The sequence below is a fragment of the Saccopteryx bilineata genome, chromosome 6 (genome assembly GCF_036850765.1).
Source record: "Saccopteryx bilineata isolate mSacBil1 chromosome 6, mSacBil1_pri_phased_curated, whole genome shotgun sequence".
NCBI classification, from domain to species: domain Eukaryota; kingdom Metazoa; phylum Chordata; class Mammalia; order Chiroptera; family Emballonuridae; genus Saccopteryx; species Saccopteryx bilineata.
The window spans coordinates 53,786,955-53,803,381 of record NC_089495.1 but is presented as its reverse complement, the minus strand read 5'-3'; the positions used below and the strand labels follow the sequence as shown (position 1 = coordinate 53,803,381).

At 37.4% G+C, this 16,427-nt stretch overlaps 1 protein-coding gene across 3 annotated transcripts in view; it reads right to left on the bottom strand.

Moving 5' to 3' along the window:
• The window catches only part of UGGT2 (UDP-glucose glycoprotein glucosyltransferase 2), a 282,351-nt gene that overhangs the window by 39,305 nt on the left and 226,619 nt on the right, over window positions 1-16,427 (bottom strand). For all 3 annotated transcript variants that reach the window (XM_066236801.1, XM_066236802.1, XM_066236804.1), the window contains one exon: window positions 433-521. In XM_066236801.1, the coding sequence (XP_066092898.1) occupies window positions 433-521 (89 nt within the window). The remainder of the gene's footprint in view (window positions 1-432; window positions 522-16,427) is intronic.

The following is a 16,427-nucleotide window of genomic DNA, read 5'->3' as shown; positions in this document are numbered from 1 at the left end:
TAAGATAGGTCCCAACCTTATTTATAGATGCCCTATTATATTCCCTGTAGCCAGCTAACTCAGGCTACCTTCTGTTGTTTGAGTAACACACCCAAACATCATGTAACCAGGTATCTTCAATCCATGCCCAACTTTTGAAAACCTGTTTATCTTTTTAAACACATTTTAGCCCACTCTTCTCCAAGGAGTCTTTTCTGAGTTTCCTCATAACTAGATATAGTCCTTCTCCTCCTTGGTTTGATAGCACTTTATTTCCAGCTGTCTTATAGCTCCAGTTTCCCATCTTGCATTACTAAAGTTTCTGTATCTATCTTATCCCTCCTAGAGGAGAGGATCTGTGCTTCACTTAAATGTTTACCATCTGCTGGGTTTCCACACACTAGATTCCTGATGGATGCATAGTTACGTCTTAAAGTATTCATTAGCAATTACCTTTTAATGGAATCCCACATTCCTTTTCCTTTTTTTTCACCTTTATCGGTAAGGATATCTTCCTTAATTTTGTCTGGCTTTTTTTGCACCTGGATAGCATGGTAACAAAAGAAAAGTTAGAATTTTGCAGCTTTCAATATGCTGCATGGTTAGAAAGCGAAAATTATTGGGCAAGGTGACCCTTGTAAATCTAAAAGCTGCAGCAAATGAAGCCAGAAAATATCTTAGTACAACATTATAGACACTGTCTGGTCTGAACTACCAGGTCAACCCCTTGTTTTCAGTCCTTTGGTTGTTAGCTCTATTCTGCTAAATAATGTGCTTATATTTGTATGTCCTGATTTATCAACTTGAAACATATCTACCAGCATATCTGAATCCATAATGTTTGGTTTTGACATTCCTCATTCCTCATGATGACAGATGAGCAGCTCACTTTTACCACCCTTACCCTTTTTGTTTGGAAGTTTTGATGATAATATGTTTATTATTAGTTCTTCTATCAAGTATTTTTTATAAACTTTAAATAGTAATATTTACATCTCTGTTTTCTATTCCAATAACTTCAACAGTTTCACTTTTATACTCTGTTTTAAGGATACTAGCATCACGACCTTTCCCCTCCACCTCCCAACTTACATTAGCTAAACATCTCTATCACTGTAAATATAGATAATATTTTCATTTAGTCTGGCAAATACATCATTTGCATTTTGTTATGTTTATTCTCCATCTTGAAAATCAGTAAATAGTTCTTATTGTGACAGGGTAAATACCGGTCACTGAAAAGTCTGAAAGGCTACTGCAATTATATTTCCTCTGTAGAGTTACAGTAACATGACCACTGTACCCACTTGTAGGAGACATGCTAGTTCACATGGATTCTGCTTTTTCATATTTGACCAATAGAGAAATATTTTTTTTGGAACTTTTTTGTATTTCTTTCTAGTGATGAGTTTTATTTCTTCTTTACCACATATCCAATATTTTCCAGTTAACTACTCATGTTAGTTGTCTAGAATTCCTGTCTTCTGGAAGGCATTTTTCTTGGAGCTCAATAATTAACTTCCTGTTTATTTCTAGGCCTTATTTGCTTTAATTTTCAGATTAATGTCATCATTTCCTGAAATATTTATCTTCCTCTTTCTTGGTCTTCACCTTCACTATTCTGGCCAGTAACTTCAAGAAAGGATGTTAAGAATAATGTTCCCAAATCCTCACACGTCAGAGAACAACTATACTTTGTTTTCAGATTTGATTAAGAATGTGGCTAAAGAATCCTAGATTCAAAATAATTTTCCTTGAGAAGGTGAAGGGATTAGTGAAATTATATATATATATATATGTATATATAACACATAGATACAGATAACAAGACAGCACATCCCAAAGGGAAGGAGGGAAGGGAACAATGGGGGACAAAGGGGTGGAGGTGAGGGTGTTATTCTGAGTGGGACACTTGATTTCATGATAACACAATAAATTAAAATTAATAAAAAAATTTTTAAAAATTTCCCTCAAAACATTAAAGGTTTTGTTTTGCTGTCTTGCATCATCCATTTTGAAAATGAAATGTCTGATGCTAGTGCTAGGGTTATTCTACTGCAATGACCAGACTTTTCTCCTTGATAAGTTAGTGTGATCTTATTTGGGCCATTTTTCACTCATCTGAGTTTGTGGACCATTTTGACACAAACATTTTCTCTTTTTCTTCCTTCTGGAATTTCTATTAGCAGGCTACTGAAGTTCATGGGCTAACCCTCGATGCTGCTTATCTTTTCTCCCTCCATTTTTTGTTCTTTTTGTGTGATACTAAGAGATGGATGGGAGGGGATTAAACTGCACTACTAAAAAACAACTGAAGGACCCAGAAGGCTGCAGAACGGCTGACCCCCAAAGGTTTGATGGTTATGATGAGAGACTTAGATCTGCTCTCTATTATGGACTAACAGGTCAAATTACAACCAATGCATAAGAATACAAAGATTCTGCTCAAGAAAAAGAAAACTTAAACAGTTTTTTAATGGTCAGAGATTAAATTGCATCTACTCTCTCCTCCCAGATGGAATTTCTCTCCTGTTTGCGGGGCTAAGAAAACTTGATGAAAAGCTGGTCCTAAAGGGCTGGGACTGTTAGTATCTTAAGATGCTCATCTGGATTTTGTGAGGGTTTTCATCTGGAATTGCCAGAAGGAAATGCACTCAAAGAGAGAATATGTTATTATTAAGAAAGAAAGTCAAGATCAGAGAAGAAAGGATAGCAAAGATCAGTCTGTGCAACATGTATAACTGATCACAGGATAAAGAGCAAAGGCAGTTAGGAATAAATTATGGTAAGGGATGTAAGGTAAAATCTAATGATGTAGTTTAAAATCTAGCCACTATATAGAGCAAGAGGTGTGGTGGCCTACTGTTATTGGATCTTAGACATTCCAACCAAATGGGTACTTCCTAGTTATCACAGGATATTGATTTCTGCTCTGCCTGATTTCATTCTTCTGAAATTTGTTAAAACTTGCTTTTCAACTTAATGTAAAGCTAATATTCTTCTGTAAAACTAATTTTTATTAATGTTTTTTGTGTGTTTGAAAGACTACTCATTTGGCATTACTGGATGTTGTGTTCTATATACATCCATTAGGTCAAGATTTATAGTCACACTGTTCAAATCTTCCATATTTCTATTGATTTTTTCACCTGCTTGTTATATCAAGTACTAAGACATGTGTGTTAAAACATTCCAAACATGACAGAGAATTATCAATTTCTCTTCATAATCCTATTTCTATTTTAAATACAAAATTACTTTTATCTTTAGTAATGTTATTTGTCTCAGTGTCTAATATCTGATATTAGTATAGCTATACAACCTTTATTTAGTTTAGTATTGGCCTACTAAACTTCTGCCACACTTGTATTTTATTTACATCCTCACTCTGAAGCTGTATTCTTATGTACTAGATGTGCTTTCTGCAAACAGTATATAGTTGGTATTTAAAAAAATCTAGTATGACGATCTTTGTCTTTAGTTAGAACATTTAGCCCATTTACATTTAATTAATAGTATTAAATTCTGACTATTTTGTGCTTTTTCTATGTCCCATATGTTCACTTTACATCTCCGTTCTTAGTCTACTTATATTGATTTGTTTCACTTTATTTTTTCTCTTTACTATGACATTATGCTTTATCTCTATTCTCTTAGTAGTTATCTTAAAAATTACAAAAATAGTATTTGTTCTAAAGTCTCAAAGTAATCATTACCCTTACCCTGGTCAATATAAGGACTTTATATGTTATTGCAAATAACCTTAGTTCTTAAGGTTTAATGTTGTTATTAAAATTTTTAATTATATATATATATTTAAATATCTCACAAGACATTTACTGTTTTATATATTTACTGCTGATAACTCATCAATATATATTTACCATTTTTATCCTCCACTTTTTTTTAAAATCTTATTTTTATTAATTTTAATGCAGTGACATTGATAAATCAGGGTACATATGTCCCGAGAAAACATCTCCAGATTATTTTGATCTTTGATTATGCTGCATTCCCCTCACTTAAAGTCAAATCGTCCTCCGTCACCTTCTATCTGGTTTTCTTTGTGCCCCTCCCCTCCCCCAAATCCTTCCCTCTCCTTCCTCGCCCCTTCCCCACACCTCCACCCCACGCCCTGTTACCATCACATTCTTGTCCATGTCTCTAAGTCTCATTTTTATGTCCCATCTATGCATTGGTTCATATAGTTCTTAGTTTTTTTTCTGATTTACTTATTTCACTCCGTATAATGTTATCAAGGTCCATCCATGTTATTGTAAATGATCCGATGTCATCATTTCTTATGGCTGAGTAGTATTCCATAGTATATATGTACCAAAGTTTTTTAATCCACTCGTCCTCTGACGGACACTTGGGCTGTTTCCAGATCTTCGCTATTGTGAACAATGCTGCCATAAACATGGGGGTGCATTTCTCCTTCTGGAACCGTTCTATGGTGTTTTGGGGGTATATTCCTAAAAGTGGGATGGCTAGGTCAAAAGGCAGTTCGATTTTCAATTTTTTGAGGAATCTCCATACTGTTTTCCACAGAGGCTGCACCAGTCTGCATTCTCACCAGCAATGCAGAAGGGTTCCCTTTTCTCCACATCCTCGCCAGCACTTATTCTGTGTTGTTTTGATGAGCGCCATTCTAACCGGTGTGAGGTGATATCTCATTGTGGTTTTAATTTGCATTCCTCTAATGATTAATGATGTTGAGCATTTTTCATATGCCTATTGGCCATCTGTATATCCTCTTTGGAGAAGTGTCTATTCATTTCTTTTGCCCATTTTTTGACTGCATTGTCTTCCTGGTGTTGAGTTTTCCTAGTTCTTTATAAATTTTGGTTATTAAGCCCTTATCAGACATACTGTCAAATATGTTCTCCCATTGTGTAGTTTGTCTTTTTATTTTGTTCTTATTGTCTTTGGCCGTGCAAAAGCTTTTTAGTTTGATATAGTCCCATTTGTTTATCCTGTCTTTTATTTCACTTGCCCGTGGAGATAAATCAGCAAATATATCGCTGCGAGAGATGTCAGAGAGCTTACTGCCTATGTTTTCTTCTAAGATGCTTATGGTTTCACGCCTTACATTTAAGTCTTTTATCCATTTTGAGTTTATTTTTGTGAATGGTGTAAGTTGGTGGTCTAGTTTCATTTTTTTGCAGATTGTTGTCCAATTTTCCCAACACCATTTGTTGAAGAGGCTGTCTTTACTCCATTGTATTTCCTTACCTCCTTTGTCAAATATCAGTTGTCCATAGAGCTGTGGGTTTATTTCTGGGTTCTCTGTTCTGTTCCATTGATCTATGTGCCTGTTCTTATGCCAGTACCAGGCTGTTTTGAGTACAATGGCCTTGTAGTATAGCTTGATATCAGGAAGTGTGATACCTCTCCCTTTATTCTTCTTTTTTAAGATTGCTGAGGCTATTCGTGTTCTCTTTTGGTTCCATATAAATTTTTGGAATATGTGATCTGTATCTTTAAAGTATGTCACTGGTATTTTAATTGGTATTGCATTGAATTTATAAATTATTTTGGGTAATATAGACATTTTAATGATGTTTATTCTTCCTAACCATGAGCATGGTATATGCTTCCACTTGTTTGTATCTTCCTTGATTTCTTTTATCAATGTTTTATAATTTTTCGAGTAAAAGTCTTTAGTCTCCTTGGTTAAATGTACTCCTAGGTACTTTATTTTTTTGGTTGCAATAGTGAAGGGGATTGTTTCCTTAATTTCTCTTTCTGATTGTTCATTGTTGGTATATAAAAATGCCTCTGATTTCTGAGTATTAATTTTATATCCTGCCACCTTGCTGAATTCATTTATCCGGTCCAGTATTTTTTTTGTTTTGTTTTGTTTTGTTTTGTTTTGTTTTTTGTATTTTTCTGAAGCTGGAAATGGGGAGAGACAGTCAGACAGACTCCCGCATGCGCCCGACCGGGATCCACCCGGCACGCCCACCAGGGGCTACGCTCTGCCCACCAGGGGGCGATGCTCTGCCCCTCCAGGGCGTCGCTCTGCCGCGACCAGAGCCACTCTAGCACCTGGGGCAGAGGCCAAGGAGCCATGCCCAGCGCCCAGGCCATCTTTGCTCCAACGGAGCCTTGGCTACGGGAGGGGAAGAGAGAGACAGAGAGGAAGAAGGGGGGGGGTGGAGAAGCAAATGGGCGCTACTCCTATGTGCCCTGGCCGGGAATTGAACCTGGGTCCCCCACACGCCAGGCCAACGCTCTACCGCTGAGCCAACCGGCCAGGGCCAGGTCCAGTAGTTTTTTGACTGAAACTTTAGGATTTTCTATATACAATATCATATCATCTGCAAATAATGATAGCTTTACTTCTTCTTTTCCAACTTGAATGCCTTGTATTTCTTCTTCTTGTCTGATTGCTGTGGCTAGGACTTCTAGGACTATGTTGAATAAGAGCGGTGAAAGGGGGCACCCCTGCCTTGTTCCTGATCTTAAGGGGATTGCTTTTAATTTTTGCCCATTTAGTATGATGTTGGCTGTGGGTTTCTCATAGATGGCTTTTATCATGTTGAGGTATGTTCCCTGTATTCCCACTTTGCTGAGAGTTTTGATCATGAATGGGTGCTGGATTTTATCAAATGCTTTTTCTGCATCTATTGAAATTATCATGTGGTTTTTCTCCTTCCTTTCATTTAAGTGATGAATAACATTGATAGATTTGCGAATATTGTACCAGCCTTGCCTCCCCAGAATAAATCCCACTTGATCATGGTGTATGATATTTTCCATATATTGTTTGATCCGGTTTGCTAATATTTTGTTGAGGATTTTAGCATCTATATTCATCAGAGATATTGGCCTATAATTTTCTTTCTTTCTGTTGTCTTTGCTTGGTTTTGGAATCAGAATTATGCTCGCCTCATAAAAGGAGCTTGGAAGTCTTCCTTCCTCTTGAATTTTTTGAAATAGCTTGAGAAGGATAGGAGTTAGTTCTTCTTTGAATAGTTGGTAGAATTCACTTGTGAAGCCATCTGGCCCAGGACTTTTCTTTGTTGGGAGTTTTTTGATAACTGTTTTGATCTCATTTGGTGTAATCGGTCTGTTTAGGTTTTCTGATTCTTCCAGACTGATTTTTGGAAGATTGTATGTTTCAAGGAATTTGTCCATTTCATCTAGGTTGTCTAGTTTTTTGGCATACAGTTCTTCATAGTATTTTCTTACAATCCTTTGTATTTTTGTTGTGTCAGTTGTTACTTCTCCATTCTCATTTCTAATTTTATTTATTTGAGTCCTCTCTCTCTTTTTCTTGGTGAGTCTACTTAAAGGTTCATCAATCTTGTTTACCTTTTCAAAAAACCAGCTCCTAGTTTCATTGATCCTTTGTATTGTTTCTTTAGTCTCTATGTCATTTATTTCTGCTCTGATCTTTATTATATCCTTCCTTCTACTACATTTAGGCTTTATTTGCTGTTCTTTTTCTAGTTCTTTTAGATGCAGGGTTAAGTTGTTTAATTGAGCTTTTTCTAGCTTCTGAAAGTGTGCCTGTAGTGCTATGACCTTCCCTCTCAGTATTGCTTTTGCTGTGCCCATAAATTTTGAGTTGTTGTATGCTCGTTATCATTTGTTTCTAGGAATTTTTTTATTTCTTCTTTGATCCCATTTTTAATCCATTTGTTATTTAACAACCTGCTATTTAGTTACCATGTGTTTGAGAATTTTTGGGCTTTTCTGTTGTGGTTGATTACTAGTTTCATGCCATTGTGATCAGAGAAAATGTTTGATATGATTTCAATCTTCTTAAATTTGTTGAGACCACTTTTGTGTGGTCTATCCTAGAGAATGCACCATGAGCACTTGAAAAGAATGTATATCCTGCTGCTTTAGGGTGAAAGGTTCTGTAGATATCTATTAAATCGAGTTGATCTAGTGTGTCCTTTAATTCTGCTGTTTGTTTGTTAATTTTCTTTCTTGAGGATCTATCTAGTGATGTTAGTGGGGTATTAAAATCCCCTATTATTATAGTGTTGCTGTTATCTAACTCTTTATATCCATCAAAGTCTGGTTTATATATTTAGGTGCTCCTATATTAGGTGCGTAGATATTTATAATAGTTATATCTTCCTGTTGGATTGTTCCCTTTATCATTATGTAGTGGACTTCTTTATCTCTTACTATGTTCTTTGTTTTAAAGTCCATTTTGTCTGATATTAGTATTGCTACCCGAGCTTTTTTTTCATTTGCTTTTGCATGAAATGTTTTTTTCCATCCTTTTACCTTCAACCTATGTGCATCTTTTGTTTTAAGTTGTGTCTCTTGTAGAAAGCATATGTACGGGTCCTTTTTTTTTTTGTCTTTTGTTTTTGTATTTTTTTGAAGTTGGAAATGGGGAGAGACAGTCAGACAGACTCCCGCATGCACCCGACTGGGATCCACCCGGCACGCCCACCAGGGGGCGACGCTCTGCCCACAAGGGGGCGATGCTGTGCCCCTCCGGGGCGTCGCTCTGTTGCGACCAGAGCCACTCTAGCGCCTGGGGCAGAGGCCAAGGAGCCATCCCCAGCTTCCGGGCCATCTTTGTTCTAATGGAGCCTCGCTGCGGGAGGGGAAGAGAGACACAGAGAGGAAGGAAAGGGGTAGGGGTGGAAAAGCAAATGGGCGCTTCTCCTGTGTGCCCTGGCTGGGAATCGAACCCGGGACCCCTTGCATGCTAGGCCGGCGCTCTACCACTGAGCCAACCAGCCAGGGCCCTGTTTTCTTATCCATGCAGCTATCCTATGTCTTTTGATTGGATCATTTAATCCATTTACACTTAGTTTTATTATTGACATGTAATTGTTTATTGCCATTTTATTCTTTTTTTTTTTTTTTTATTTTTATTATAATTTTATTTTTTTAATGGGGTGACATCAATAAATCAGGATACATATATTCAAAGATAACAAGTCCAGGTTATCTTGTCGTTCAATTATGTTGCATACCCACCACCCAAAGTCACATTGTCCTCTGTCACCTTCTATCTTGTTTTCTTTGTGCCCCTCCCCACCCCCTATCCCTCTCCCATTCCCCCCTCCCCCCCGTAACCACCACACTCTTGTCAATGTCTCTTAGTTTCAGTATTATGTCCCACCTACGTATGGAATAATACAGTTCCTGTTTTTTTCTGATTTACTTATTTCGCTTCGTATCATGTTATCAAGATCCCACCATTTTGCTGTAAATGTTCCAATGTCATCATTTCTTATGGCTGAGTAGTATTCCATAGTGTATATGTGCCACATCTTCTTTATCCAGTCATCTATTGATGGGCTTTTTGGTTGTTTCCATGTCCTGGCCACTGTGAACAATGCTGCAATAAACATGGGGCTGCATGTGTCTTTACGTATCAATGTTTCTGAGTTTTGGGGATATATACCCAGTAGAGGGATTGCTGGGTCATAAGGTAGTTCTATTTTCAGTTTTTTGAGGAACCACCATACTTTCTTCCATAATGGTTGTACTACTTTACATTCCCACCAACAGTGGATGAGGGTTCCTTTTTCTCCACAGCCTCTCCAACATTTGCTATTACCTGACTTGCTAATAACAGCTAATCCAACAGGTGTGAGGTGGTATCTCATTGCCGTTTTGATTTGCATTTCTCTAATAGCTAAAGAAGATGAGCATCTTTTCATATATCTGTTGGCCATTTGTATTTCTTCCTGGGAGAAGTGTCTATTCATATCCTCTTCCCATTTTTTTATTGGATTGTTTGTTTGTTTGTTGTTGAGTTTTATGAGTTCTTTGTAAATTTTGGATATTAGGCCCTTATCTGAGCTGTTGTTTGAAAATATCATTTCCCATTTAGTAGACTTTCTGTTTATTTTGTTATCAGTTTTTCTTGATGAGCAAAAACTTCTTAGTCTGATGTAGTCCCATTTATTAATTTTTGCCTTCACTTCTCTTGCCATTGGAGTCAAATTCATAAAATGCTCTTTAAAACCCAGGTCCATGAGTTGAGTACCTATGTCTTCTTCTATGTACTTAATTGTTTCAGGTCTTATGTTTAGATCTTTGATCCATTTTGAGTTAATTTTTGTACAGGGAGAGAGACTGTAGTCCAGTTTCATTCTTTTGCATGTGGCTTTCCAGTTTTCCCAGCACCATTTATTGAAGAGGCTTTCTTTTCTCCATTGTGTGTTGTTGGCCCCTTTATCAAAAATTATTTGACTATATATATGTGGTTTTATTTCTGGACTTTCTATTCTGTTCCATTGGTCTGAGTGTCTATTTTTCTGCCAATACCATGCTGTTTTGATTGTCGTGGCCCTATAATAGAGTTTGAAGTCAGGTATTGTTATGCCCCCAGCTTCATTCTTTTTCTTTAGGATTGCTTTGGCTATTCGGGGTTTTTTATAGTTCCATATAAATCTGATGATTTTTTGCTCTATTTCTTTAAAAAACGTCATTGGAAGTTTGATGGGAATTGCATTAAATTTGTATATTGCTTTGGGTAATATAGCCATCTTGATTATATTTATTCTTCCTAGCCAAGAACAAGGTATATTCTTCCATCTCATTATATCTTTTTCGATTTCCCTTAAAAATGGTTTATAGTTTTCATTATATAAGTCCTTTACATTCTTTGTTATGTTTATTCCTAAGTATTTTATTTTTTTTGTTGCAATCGTGAAGGGGATTATTCTTTTGAGTTCCTTCTCAGTTGTTTCATTGTTGGCATATAGAAAGGCTATTGACTTCTGTATGTTAATTTTGTATCCTGCGACCTTACTGTATTGGCTTATTGTTTCTAGTAGTCTTTTTGTGGATTCTTTGGGGTTTTCGATGTATAGGATCATATCATCTGCAAAAAGTGATACCTTTACTTCTTCTTTTCCGATATGGATGCCTTTTATTTCTTTGTCTTGTCTGATTGCTGTGGCGAGAACCTCTAGTACCACATTAAATAAGAGTGGAGAGAGTGGACAACCCTGTCTTGTTCCTGATTTAAGGGGGGAAAGCCTTCAGTTTAGTGCCATTTAATATGATGTTAGCTGATGGTTTATCATATATGGCCTTTATCATGTTGAGATATTTTCCTTCTATACCCATTTTGTTGAGAGTCTTAAACATAAAATTGTGTTGTATTTTATCGAAAGCCTTTTCTGCATCTATTGATAAGATCATGTGGTTTTTGTTCTTTGTTTTGTTGATATGGTGTATTACGTTAACCGTTTTACGTATGTTGAACCATCCTTGAGATTCTGGGATGAATCCCACTTGATCATGATGTATTATTTTTTTAATATGTTGTTGTATTCGATTTGCTAGTATTTTGTTTAGTATTTTAGCATCTGTATTCATTAGAGATATTGGTCTGTAGTTTTCTTTTTTTGTGCCATCCTTGCCTGGTTTTGGGATGAGGGTTATGTTGGCCTCATAAAATGTGTTTGGAAGTATTGCTTCTTCTTCAATTTTTTGGAAGACTTTGAGTAGAATAGGAACCAAGTCTTCTTTGAATGTTTGATAAAATTCGCTGGTATAGCCGTCAGGGCCTGGACTTTTATTTTTGGGGAGGTTTTTAATGGTTTTTTCTATTTCTTCTCTACTGATAGGTCTGTTTAGGCTTTCTGCTTCTTCTTGACTCAGTCTAGGAAGGTTGTATTTTTCTAGGAATTTATCCATTTCTTCTAGGTTGTTGAATTTAGTGGCATAAAGTTTTTCATAGTATTCTACAATAATTCTTTGTATATCTACAGTGTCCGTGGTGATTTCTCCTCTTTCATTTTGGATTTTGTTTATATGAGTTCTTTCTCTTTTTTCCTTGGTAAGTCTTGCCAAGGGTTTGTCAATTTTGTTGATCTTTTCAAAGAACCAGCTCCTTGTTCTATTAATTTTTTCTATAGTTTTTCTGTTCTCTAATTCATTTATTTCTGCTCTGATTTTTATTATCTCCTTTCTTCGGCTGCTTTTGGGTTGTCTTTGTTCTTCTTTTTCTAGTTCCTTAAGGTGGGAAGTTAAGTGGTTCACTTGGGCTGTCTCTTGTTTGTTCATATATGCCTGAAGCGATATGAACTTCCCTCTTATCACTGCTTTTGCTGCATCCCATAGATTCTGATATGTCGTATTGTCATTTTCATTAGTCTGTATATATCTTTTGATCTCTGCACTTATTTCTTCTTTGACCCATTCATTTTTTAAAAGTATGTTGTTTAGTTTCCACATTTTTGTGGGATTTTTTTCCTCTTTTTTGCAGTTGAATTCTAGTTTCAAGGCTTTATGATCAGAAAATATGCTTGGTACAACTTCAATTTTTCTGAATTTGCTGATGTTGTTTTTGTGGCCCAACATATGGTCAGTTCTTGAGAATGATCCATGTACACTGGAGAAAAATGTATACTCAGTCACTTTGGGATGAAATGTCCTGTAGATGTCTATCATATCCAGGTGCTCTAGTGTTTTGTTTAAGACCACTATATCTTTATTGATTCTCTGTTTGGATGACCGATCTAGAGCCATCAGCGGTGTATTGAGGTCTCCAAGTGTGATTGTATTTTTGTCAGTTTTTGTTTTAAGATCAATAAGTAGCTGTCTTATATATTTTGGTGCTCCTTGGTTTGGTGCATATATATTAAGAATTGTTATGTCTTCTTGATTCAGTGTCCCCTTAGCCATTATGAAATGGCCATTTTTGTCTCTGAGTACTTTTCCTGTCTTGTAGTCAGCATTATCCGATATGAGTATTGCTACACCTGCTTTTTTTTGGATGTTATTTGCTTGGAGTATTGTTTTCCAGCCTTTCACTTTGAATTTGTTTTTATCCTTGTTACTTAGATGAGTTTCCTGTAGGCAGCATACAGTTGGATTTTCTTTTTTAATCCATTCTGCTACTCTGTGCCTTTTTATTGGTGAGTTTAATCCATTTACATTTAGTGTAATTATTGATACTTGTGAGTTCCCTATTGACATTTTATATCTTGCTTTCTGTTAGTTTTGTGTCTTGTTTGATCCTTCTCTTTCGTTTTTCTATCTTTTGTTTTTATTTGGTTGTATTCCATACATCTTTCCTCTGTTGCTATCTTTTTTATCTCATGTGCTTCTGTGGTGGTTTTTTCAATGGTGGTTACCTTTGAGTAATGAAAAGGGTCCCTACCCTGTTCATTGTAGCGAACTATTTTGTGAGTACTTTTGCACTCCATCGTCCTTTGCTACTGTTAATCTCCGTCTTCTCCCCCTCTTTCTTTTTGTTGTTGTCACAGTTTAAATTTGGTTTTATTGTGTTCTTCTTGGAGCTTTTACTTGTGGCTCTGTTTTTTTTTTGTTCTTTGTATCTGATTGGAGAACCCCCTTTAGTATTTCCTGGAGTGGGGGTTTTCTCATGATAAATTCCCTCATCTTTTCTGTATCTGTGAATGTTTTTATTTCTCCTTCGTATTTGAAGGATAGCTTTGATGGGTATAGTATTCGTGGCTGAAAGTTCCTCTCTTTCAGGACTTTAAATATTGGGGTCCACTCTCTTCTAGCTTGTAGAGTTTCTGCTGAGAAATCTGATGATAATCTAATGGGCCTTCCTTTATATGTTGTATTCTTCTTTTCCCTGGCTGCCTTGAGAATTTTTTCTTTGCTGTTGGTTTGTGTCAATTTCATTATGATATGCCTTGGAGTAGGTTTGTTGGGGTTAAGAAACCTACTCCAACAGTTTGCTTCTTGAACTTGAGGCTTTAGTTCTTTCCACAGGCTTGGGAAGTTCTCATCTATTATTTGTTTGAGTATGTTCTCCATTCCATTTTCTCTCTCTTCTCCCTCTGATATACCTATTATTCTTATGTTATTCTTTTTGATGGAGTCAGATAATTCTTGTAGGGCTATCTCATTTTTTTTAATTTTTGAGTCTCTTTCTTCTTCTCTCTGTTGTGCCTCAAGTTGCTTGTCTTCTATTTCACTAATCCTCTCTTCTATCTGACCTGTTCTATTAGCTAAGCTTGTTACTTCGTTTTTCAGCTCGTGAATTGAGTTTTTCATCTCTGTTTGATTTGTTTTTATAGTTTCAATTTCCTTGGACATATATTCTTTGTGTTCATTGAGTTGTTTTCTGAGCTCCCTAAATTGCCTTTCTGTGTTTTCTTGTATATCTCAGAGGATTTTTAGGATTTCTATCTTGAATTCTCTGTCATTTAGCTCCAAGGTTTCCAATATATTAAATTTTTTCTCCATAGATTTTTCCTCATCTAGCTGTGTTACCTCTCTTTCTTTTGTATCCATGATATTCGATTTTCTCTTCCTTAATGGCATCTGAGGGTGGTTTTGTTGATAGTATTAATGAGATTTAATAAAGAATAAAAAGTTAAAAAAATAAAAAAATAAAAAATAAATAAAAAATCGAAAAGAGTTGTTTTTTTTTAAAAAAATTAATAATGAAATAAAGAAAAATAAAATAAAATAAAAATTTTTAAAAAAAGGAAATTATTCCCCCCCTCCTTTTTTCCTCTCCTCTCCTCTCCCCTCTTTCTTGAGAAAATCTTGTGGTGGACTGTGAGTTATAACAAAAAATGCCTGTGATGGAGGGCCTGAATTGGGGAAAAGTAATAAAGGGGCAAAAAAGAAAAAAAGAAAAAAAAAAAAAAAGGAAAAAGGAAAAAAAAAAAAAGGAAAAAAAAAGAAAAAAAAAAGAGCGTATGGACCCACAAAAAGCAAATAAGGAAAAAATTTGGGTCAAGAATAAAATGATTTGCTTTTAGGTGTTGGTTGTCTAAGAGTTATGATGAGAGGAATAAGAGGAAAACGGAAAAATTGGGGGACAAATTAAAAACTTACTATTGTATTTAGTGGAACAAGAACTAAATAATATGGAGAGCCAGGGATGGGAGCACTGCTAGTGAGTCAAAAAGGTGAAGTAAAAACCCCCCAAAATGCCACAAACATAGGTTTGAGTCCCAGATAAGATAATTTGTTTGTTATTGAGGTTTGAATGAGAGGAGATGTAAAGGAGAAAGGAAGAAACTAATATAGAGGGAGAAAAGAAAGAGAGAGAGAGAAAAAAAAGAGGGAACCACTAAAAGAAGAAAAAAGAAAGGAGAGAGAGAGAGAGAGTTAAGGGTTTTGGAGTGCAACCCTCATAGAGAGAAAGGAAGAGAAGAAAAAAGATAATGGGAGATGTAACACTTATAACACTTATGGGTAGTGTAGTTCAAGGAGAGGAGAGAGTAAGACCAGTAGAGAGTTAATCGGCCAAATTGGAGGAAGAAAAAAAAAGTATCAAGAATGAAGATAAGAGAAACAAACAAACAAATATAATAAAATGTGATAGGATATAAAGTCTGCAGATTATTCTTGATTTTGAGAGGTTATCTTCTTGCTTTTTCTTTTCTCTCCCTCTTCCTGGTCGGTGACTCTGTACCCCGGGTTCTGCCCCTTTGGCACGCTCAGGTAGAGGCTTGCAGTTGATAAGTCTCTATGGCAATGTCATGTATTGTGCTTTAGTCTCGTGGGAGTCGAGGCTCATTAGCATTTATAGGCTCCAACAGTGAGAGAGTCCGTGTTCCTGGAGCCTTTCTCCTAGTCTTTCCTTCCTCAATTAGTAGCCTGATAATCCAGCTATGGGGTTGCTGCTGCCTCTGCCTGGATAGTAAGAGGCTCAAAGAGCTGGCCACTCCCCACTCTATTTCCACTCAGCACAGGGCTCTGGGTAAGGCTCAGTCAGTCAGAGCTGCTAGCATAATCAGGCGGGCTTTCCACCCACTCAAAGACCACTGGCTCTGCCACTCTGTCCGGTAACACAAGCGGGCGCCCACTTCTGGGGGGCGCTTGGAGGAAACTCTCACTCACTGTCTGCGACCAGGATATCCAGCCAGCAGTCTCACGCTCTGAGTGAAACCCCCAACCGCAGGGAAAAGTTGCAGCGTTGGAATTGAGTCTCGCTCTGTCCCCGTGCGCGGCTTTTGCAAGGCGCTGGGGCAGCTCGAGATTCCGCTTTGGCCCACACAAAGGCCCCTGACTCTGCCCCTCTCTGCGATAACACGGGCGCGCACTGCCGAGGCACTCGGAGGAATCGCTCACTCCTTATCTGCGCGCGCACCCCAGGATATGAGGCCGGCCGCGGTTCCCTCTGAGTGAAACCCTCACCAGCACGGAAAATCTCCACCGTTGGAAGTAGTTCTCACTCCCTCCTGTGTGTGGCTTTCCCAGGGCGCTGGGGCTGCCCAGAGACTCTGTCCTCGGCCCACAGAAAGGCCTCTGACCCTGCCTCTCCGTGGGGCAACACGGGCACCCACTCTCGGGGCCTAGGAAGAAATTCTCGCTCACTAACTGCGCACCGACCAGGAGACCCGGTAAAATGGACGCTCCGCTTGTCTTTCTTTGTTTGGGTTTGGCGCGAGTGTTAGCTTGTATTGCCCGGGTTGCCACAGGATCAGATTTTCCTCGGCTTGGATCTGTGTGCCACAGCCTGGTTCGGCCGTTTGTGCCGCGGCGGCCTGGATGTATTCACCCCCTTTGCC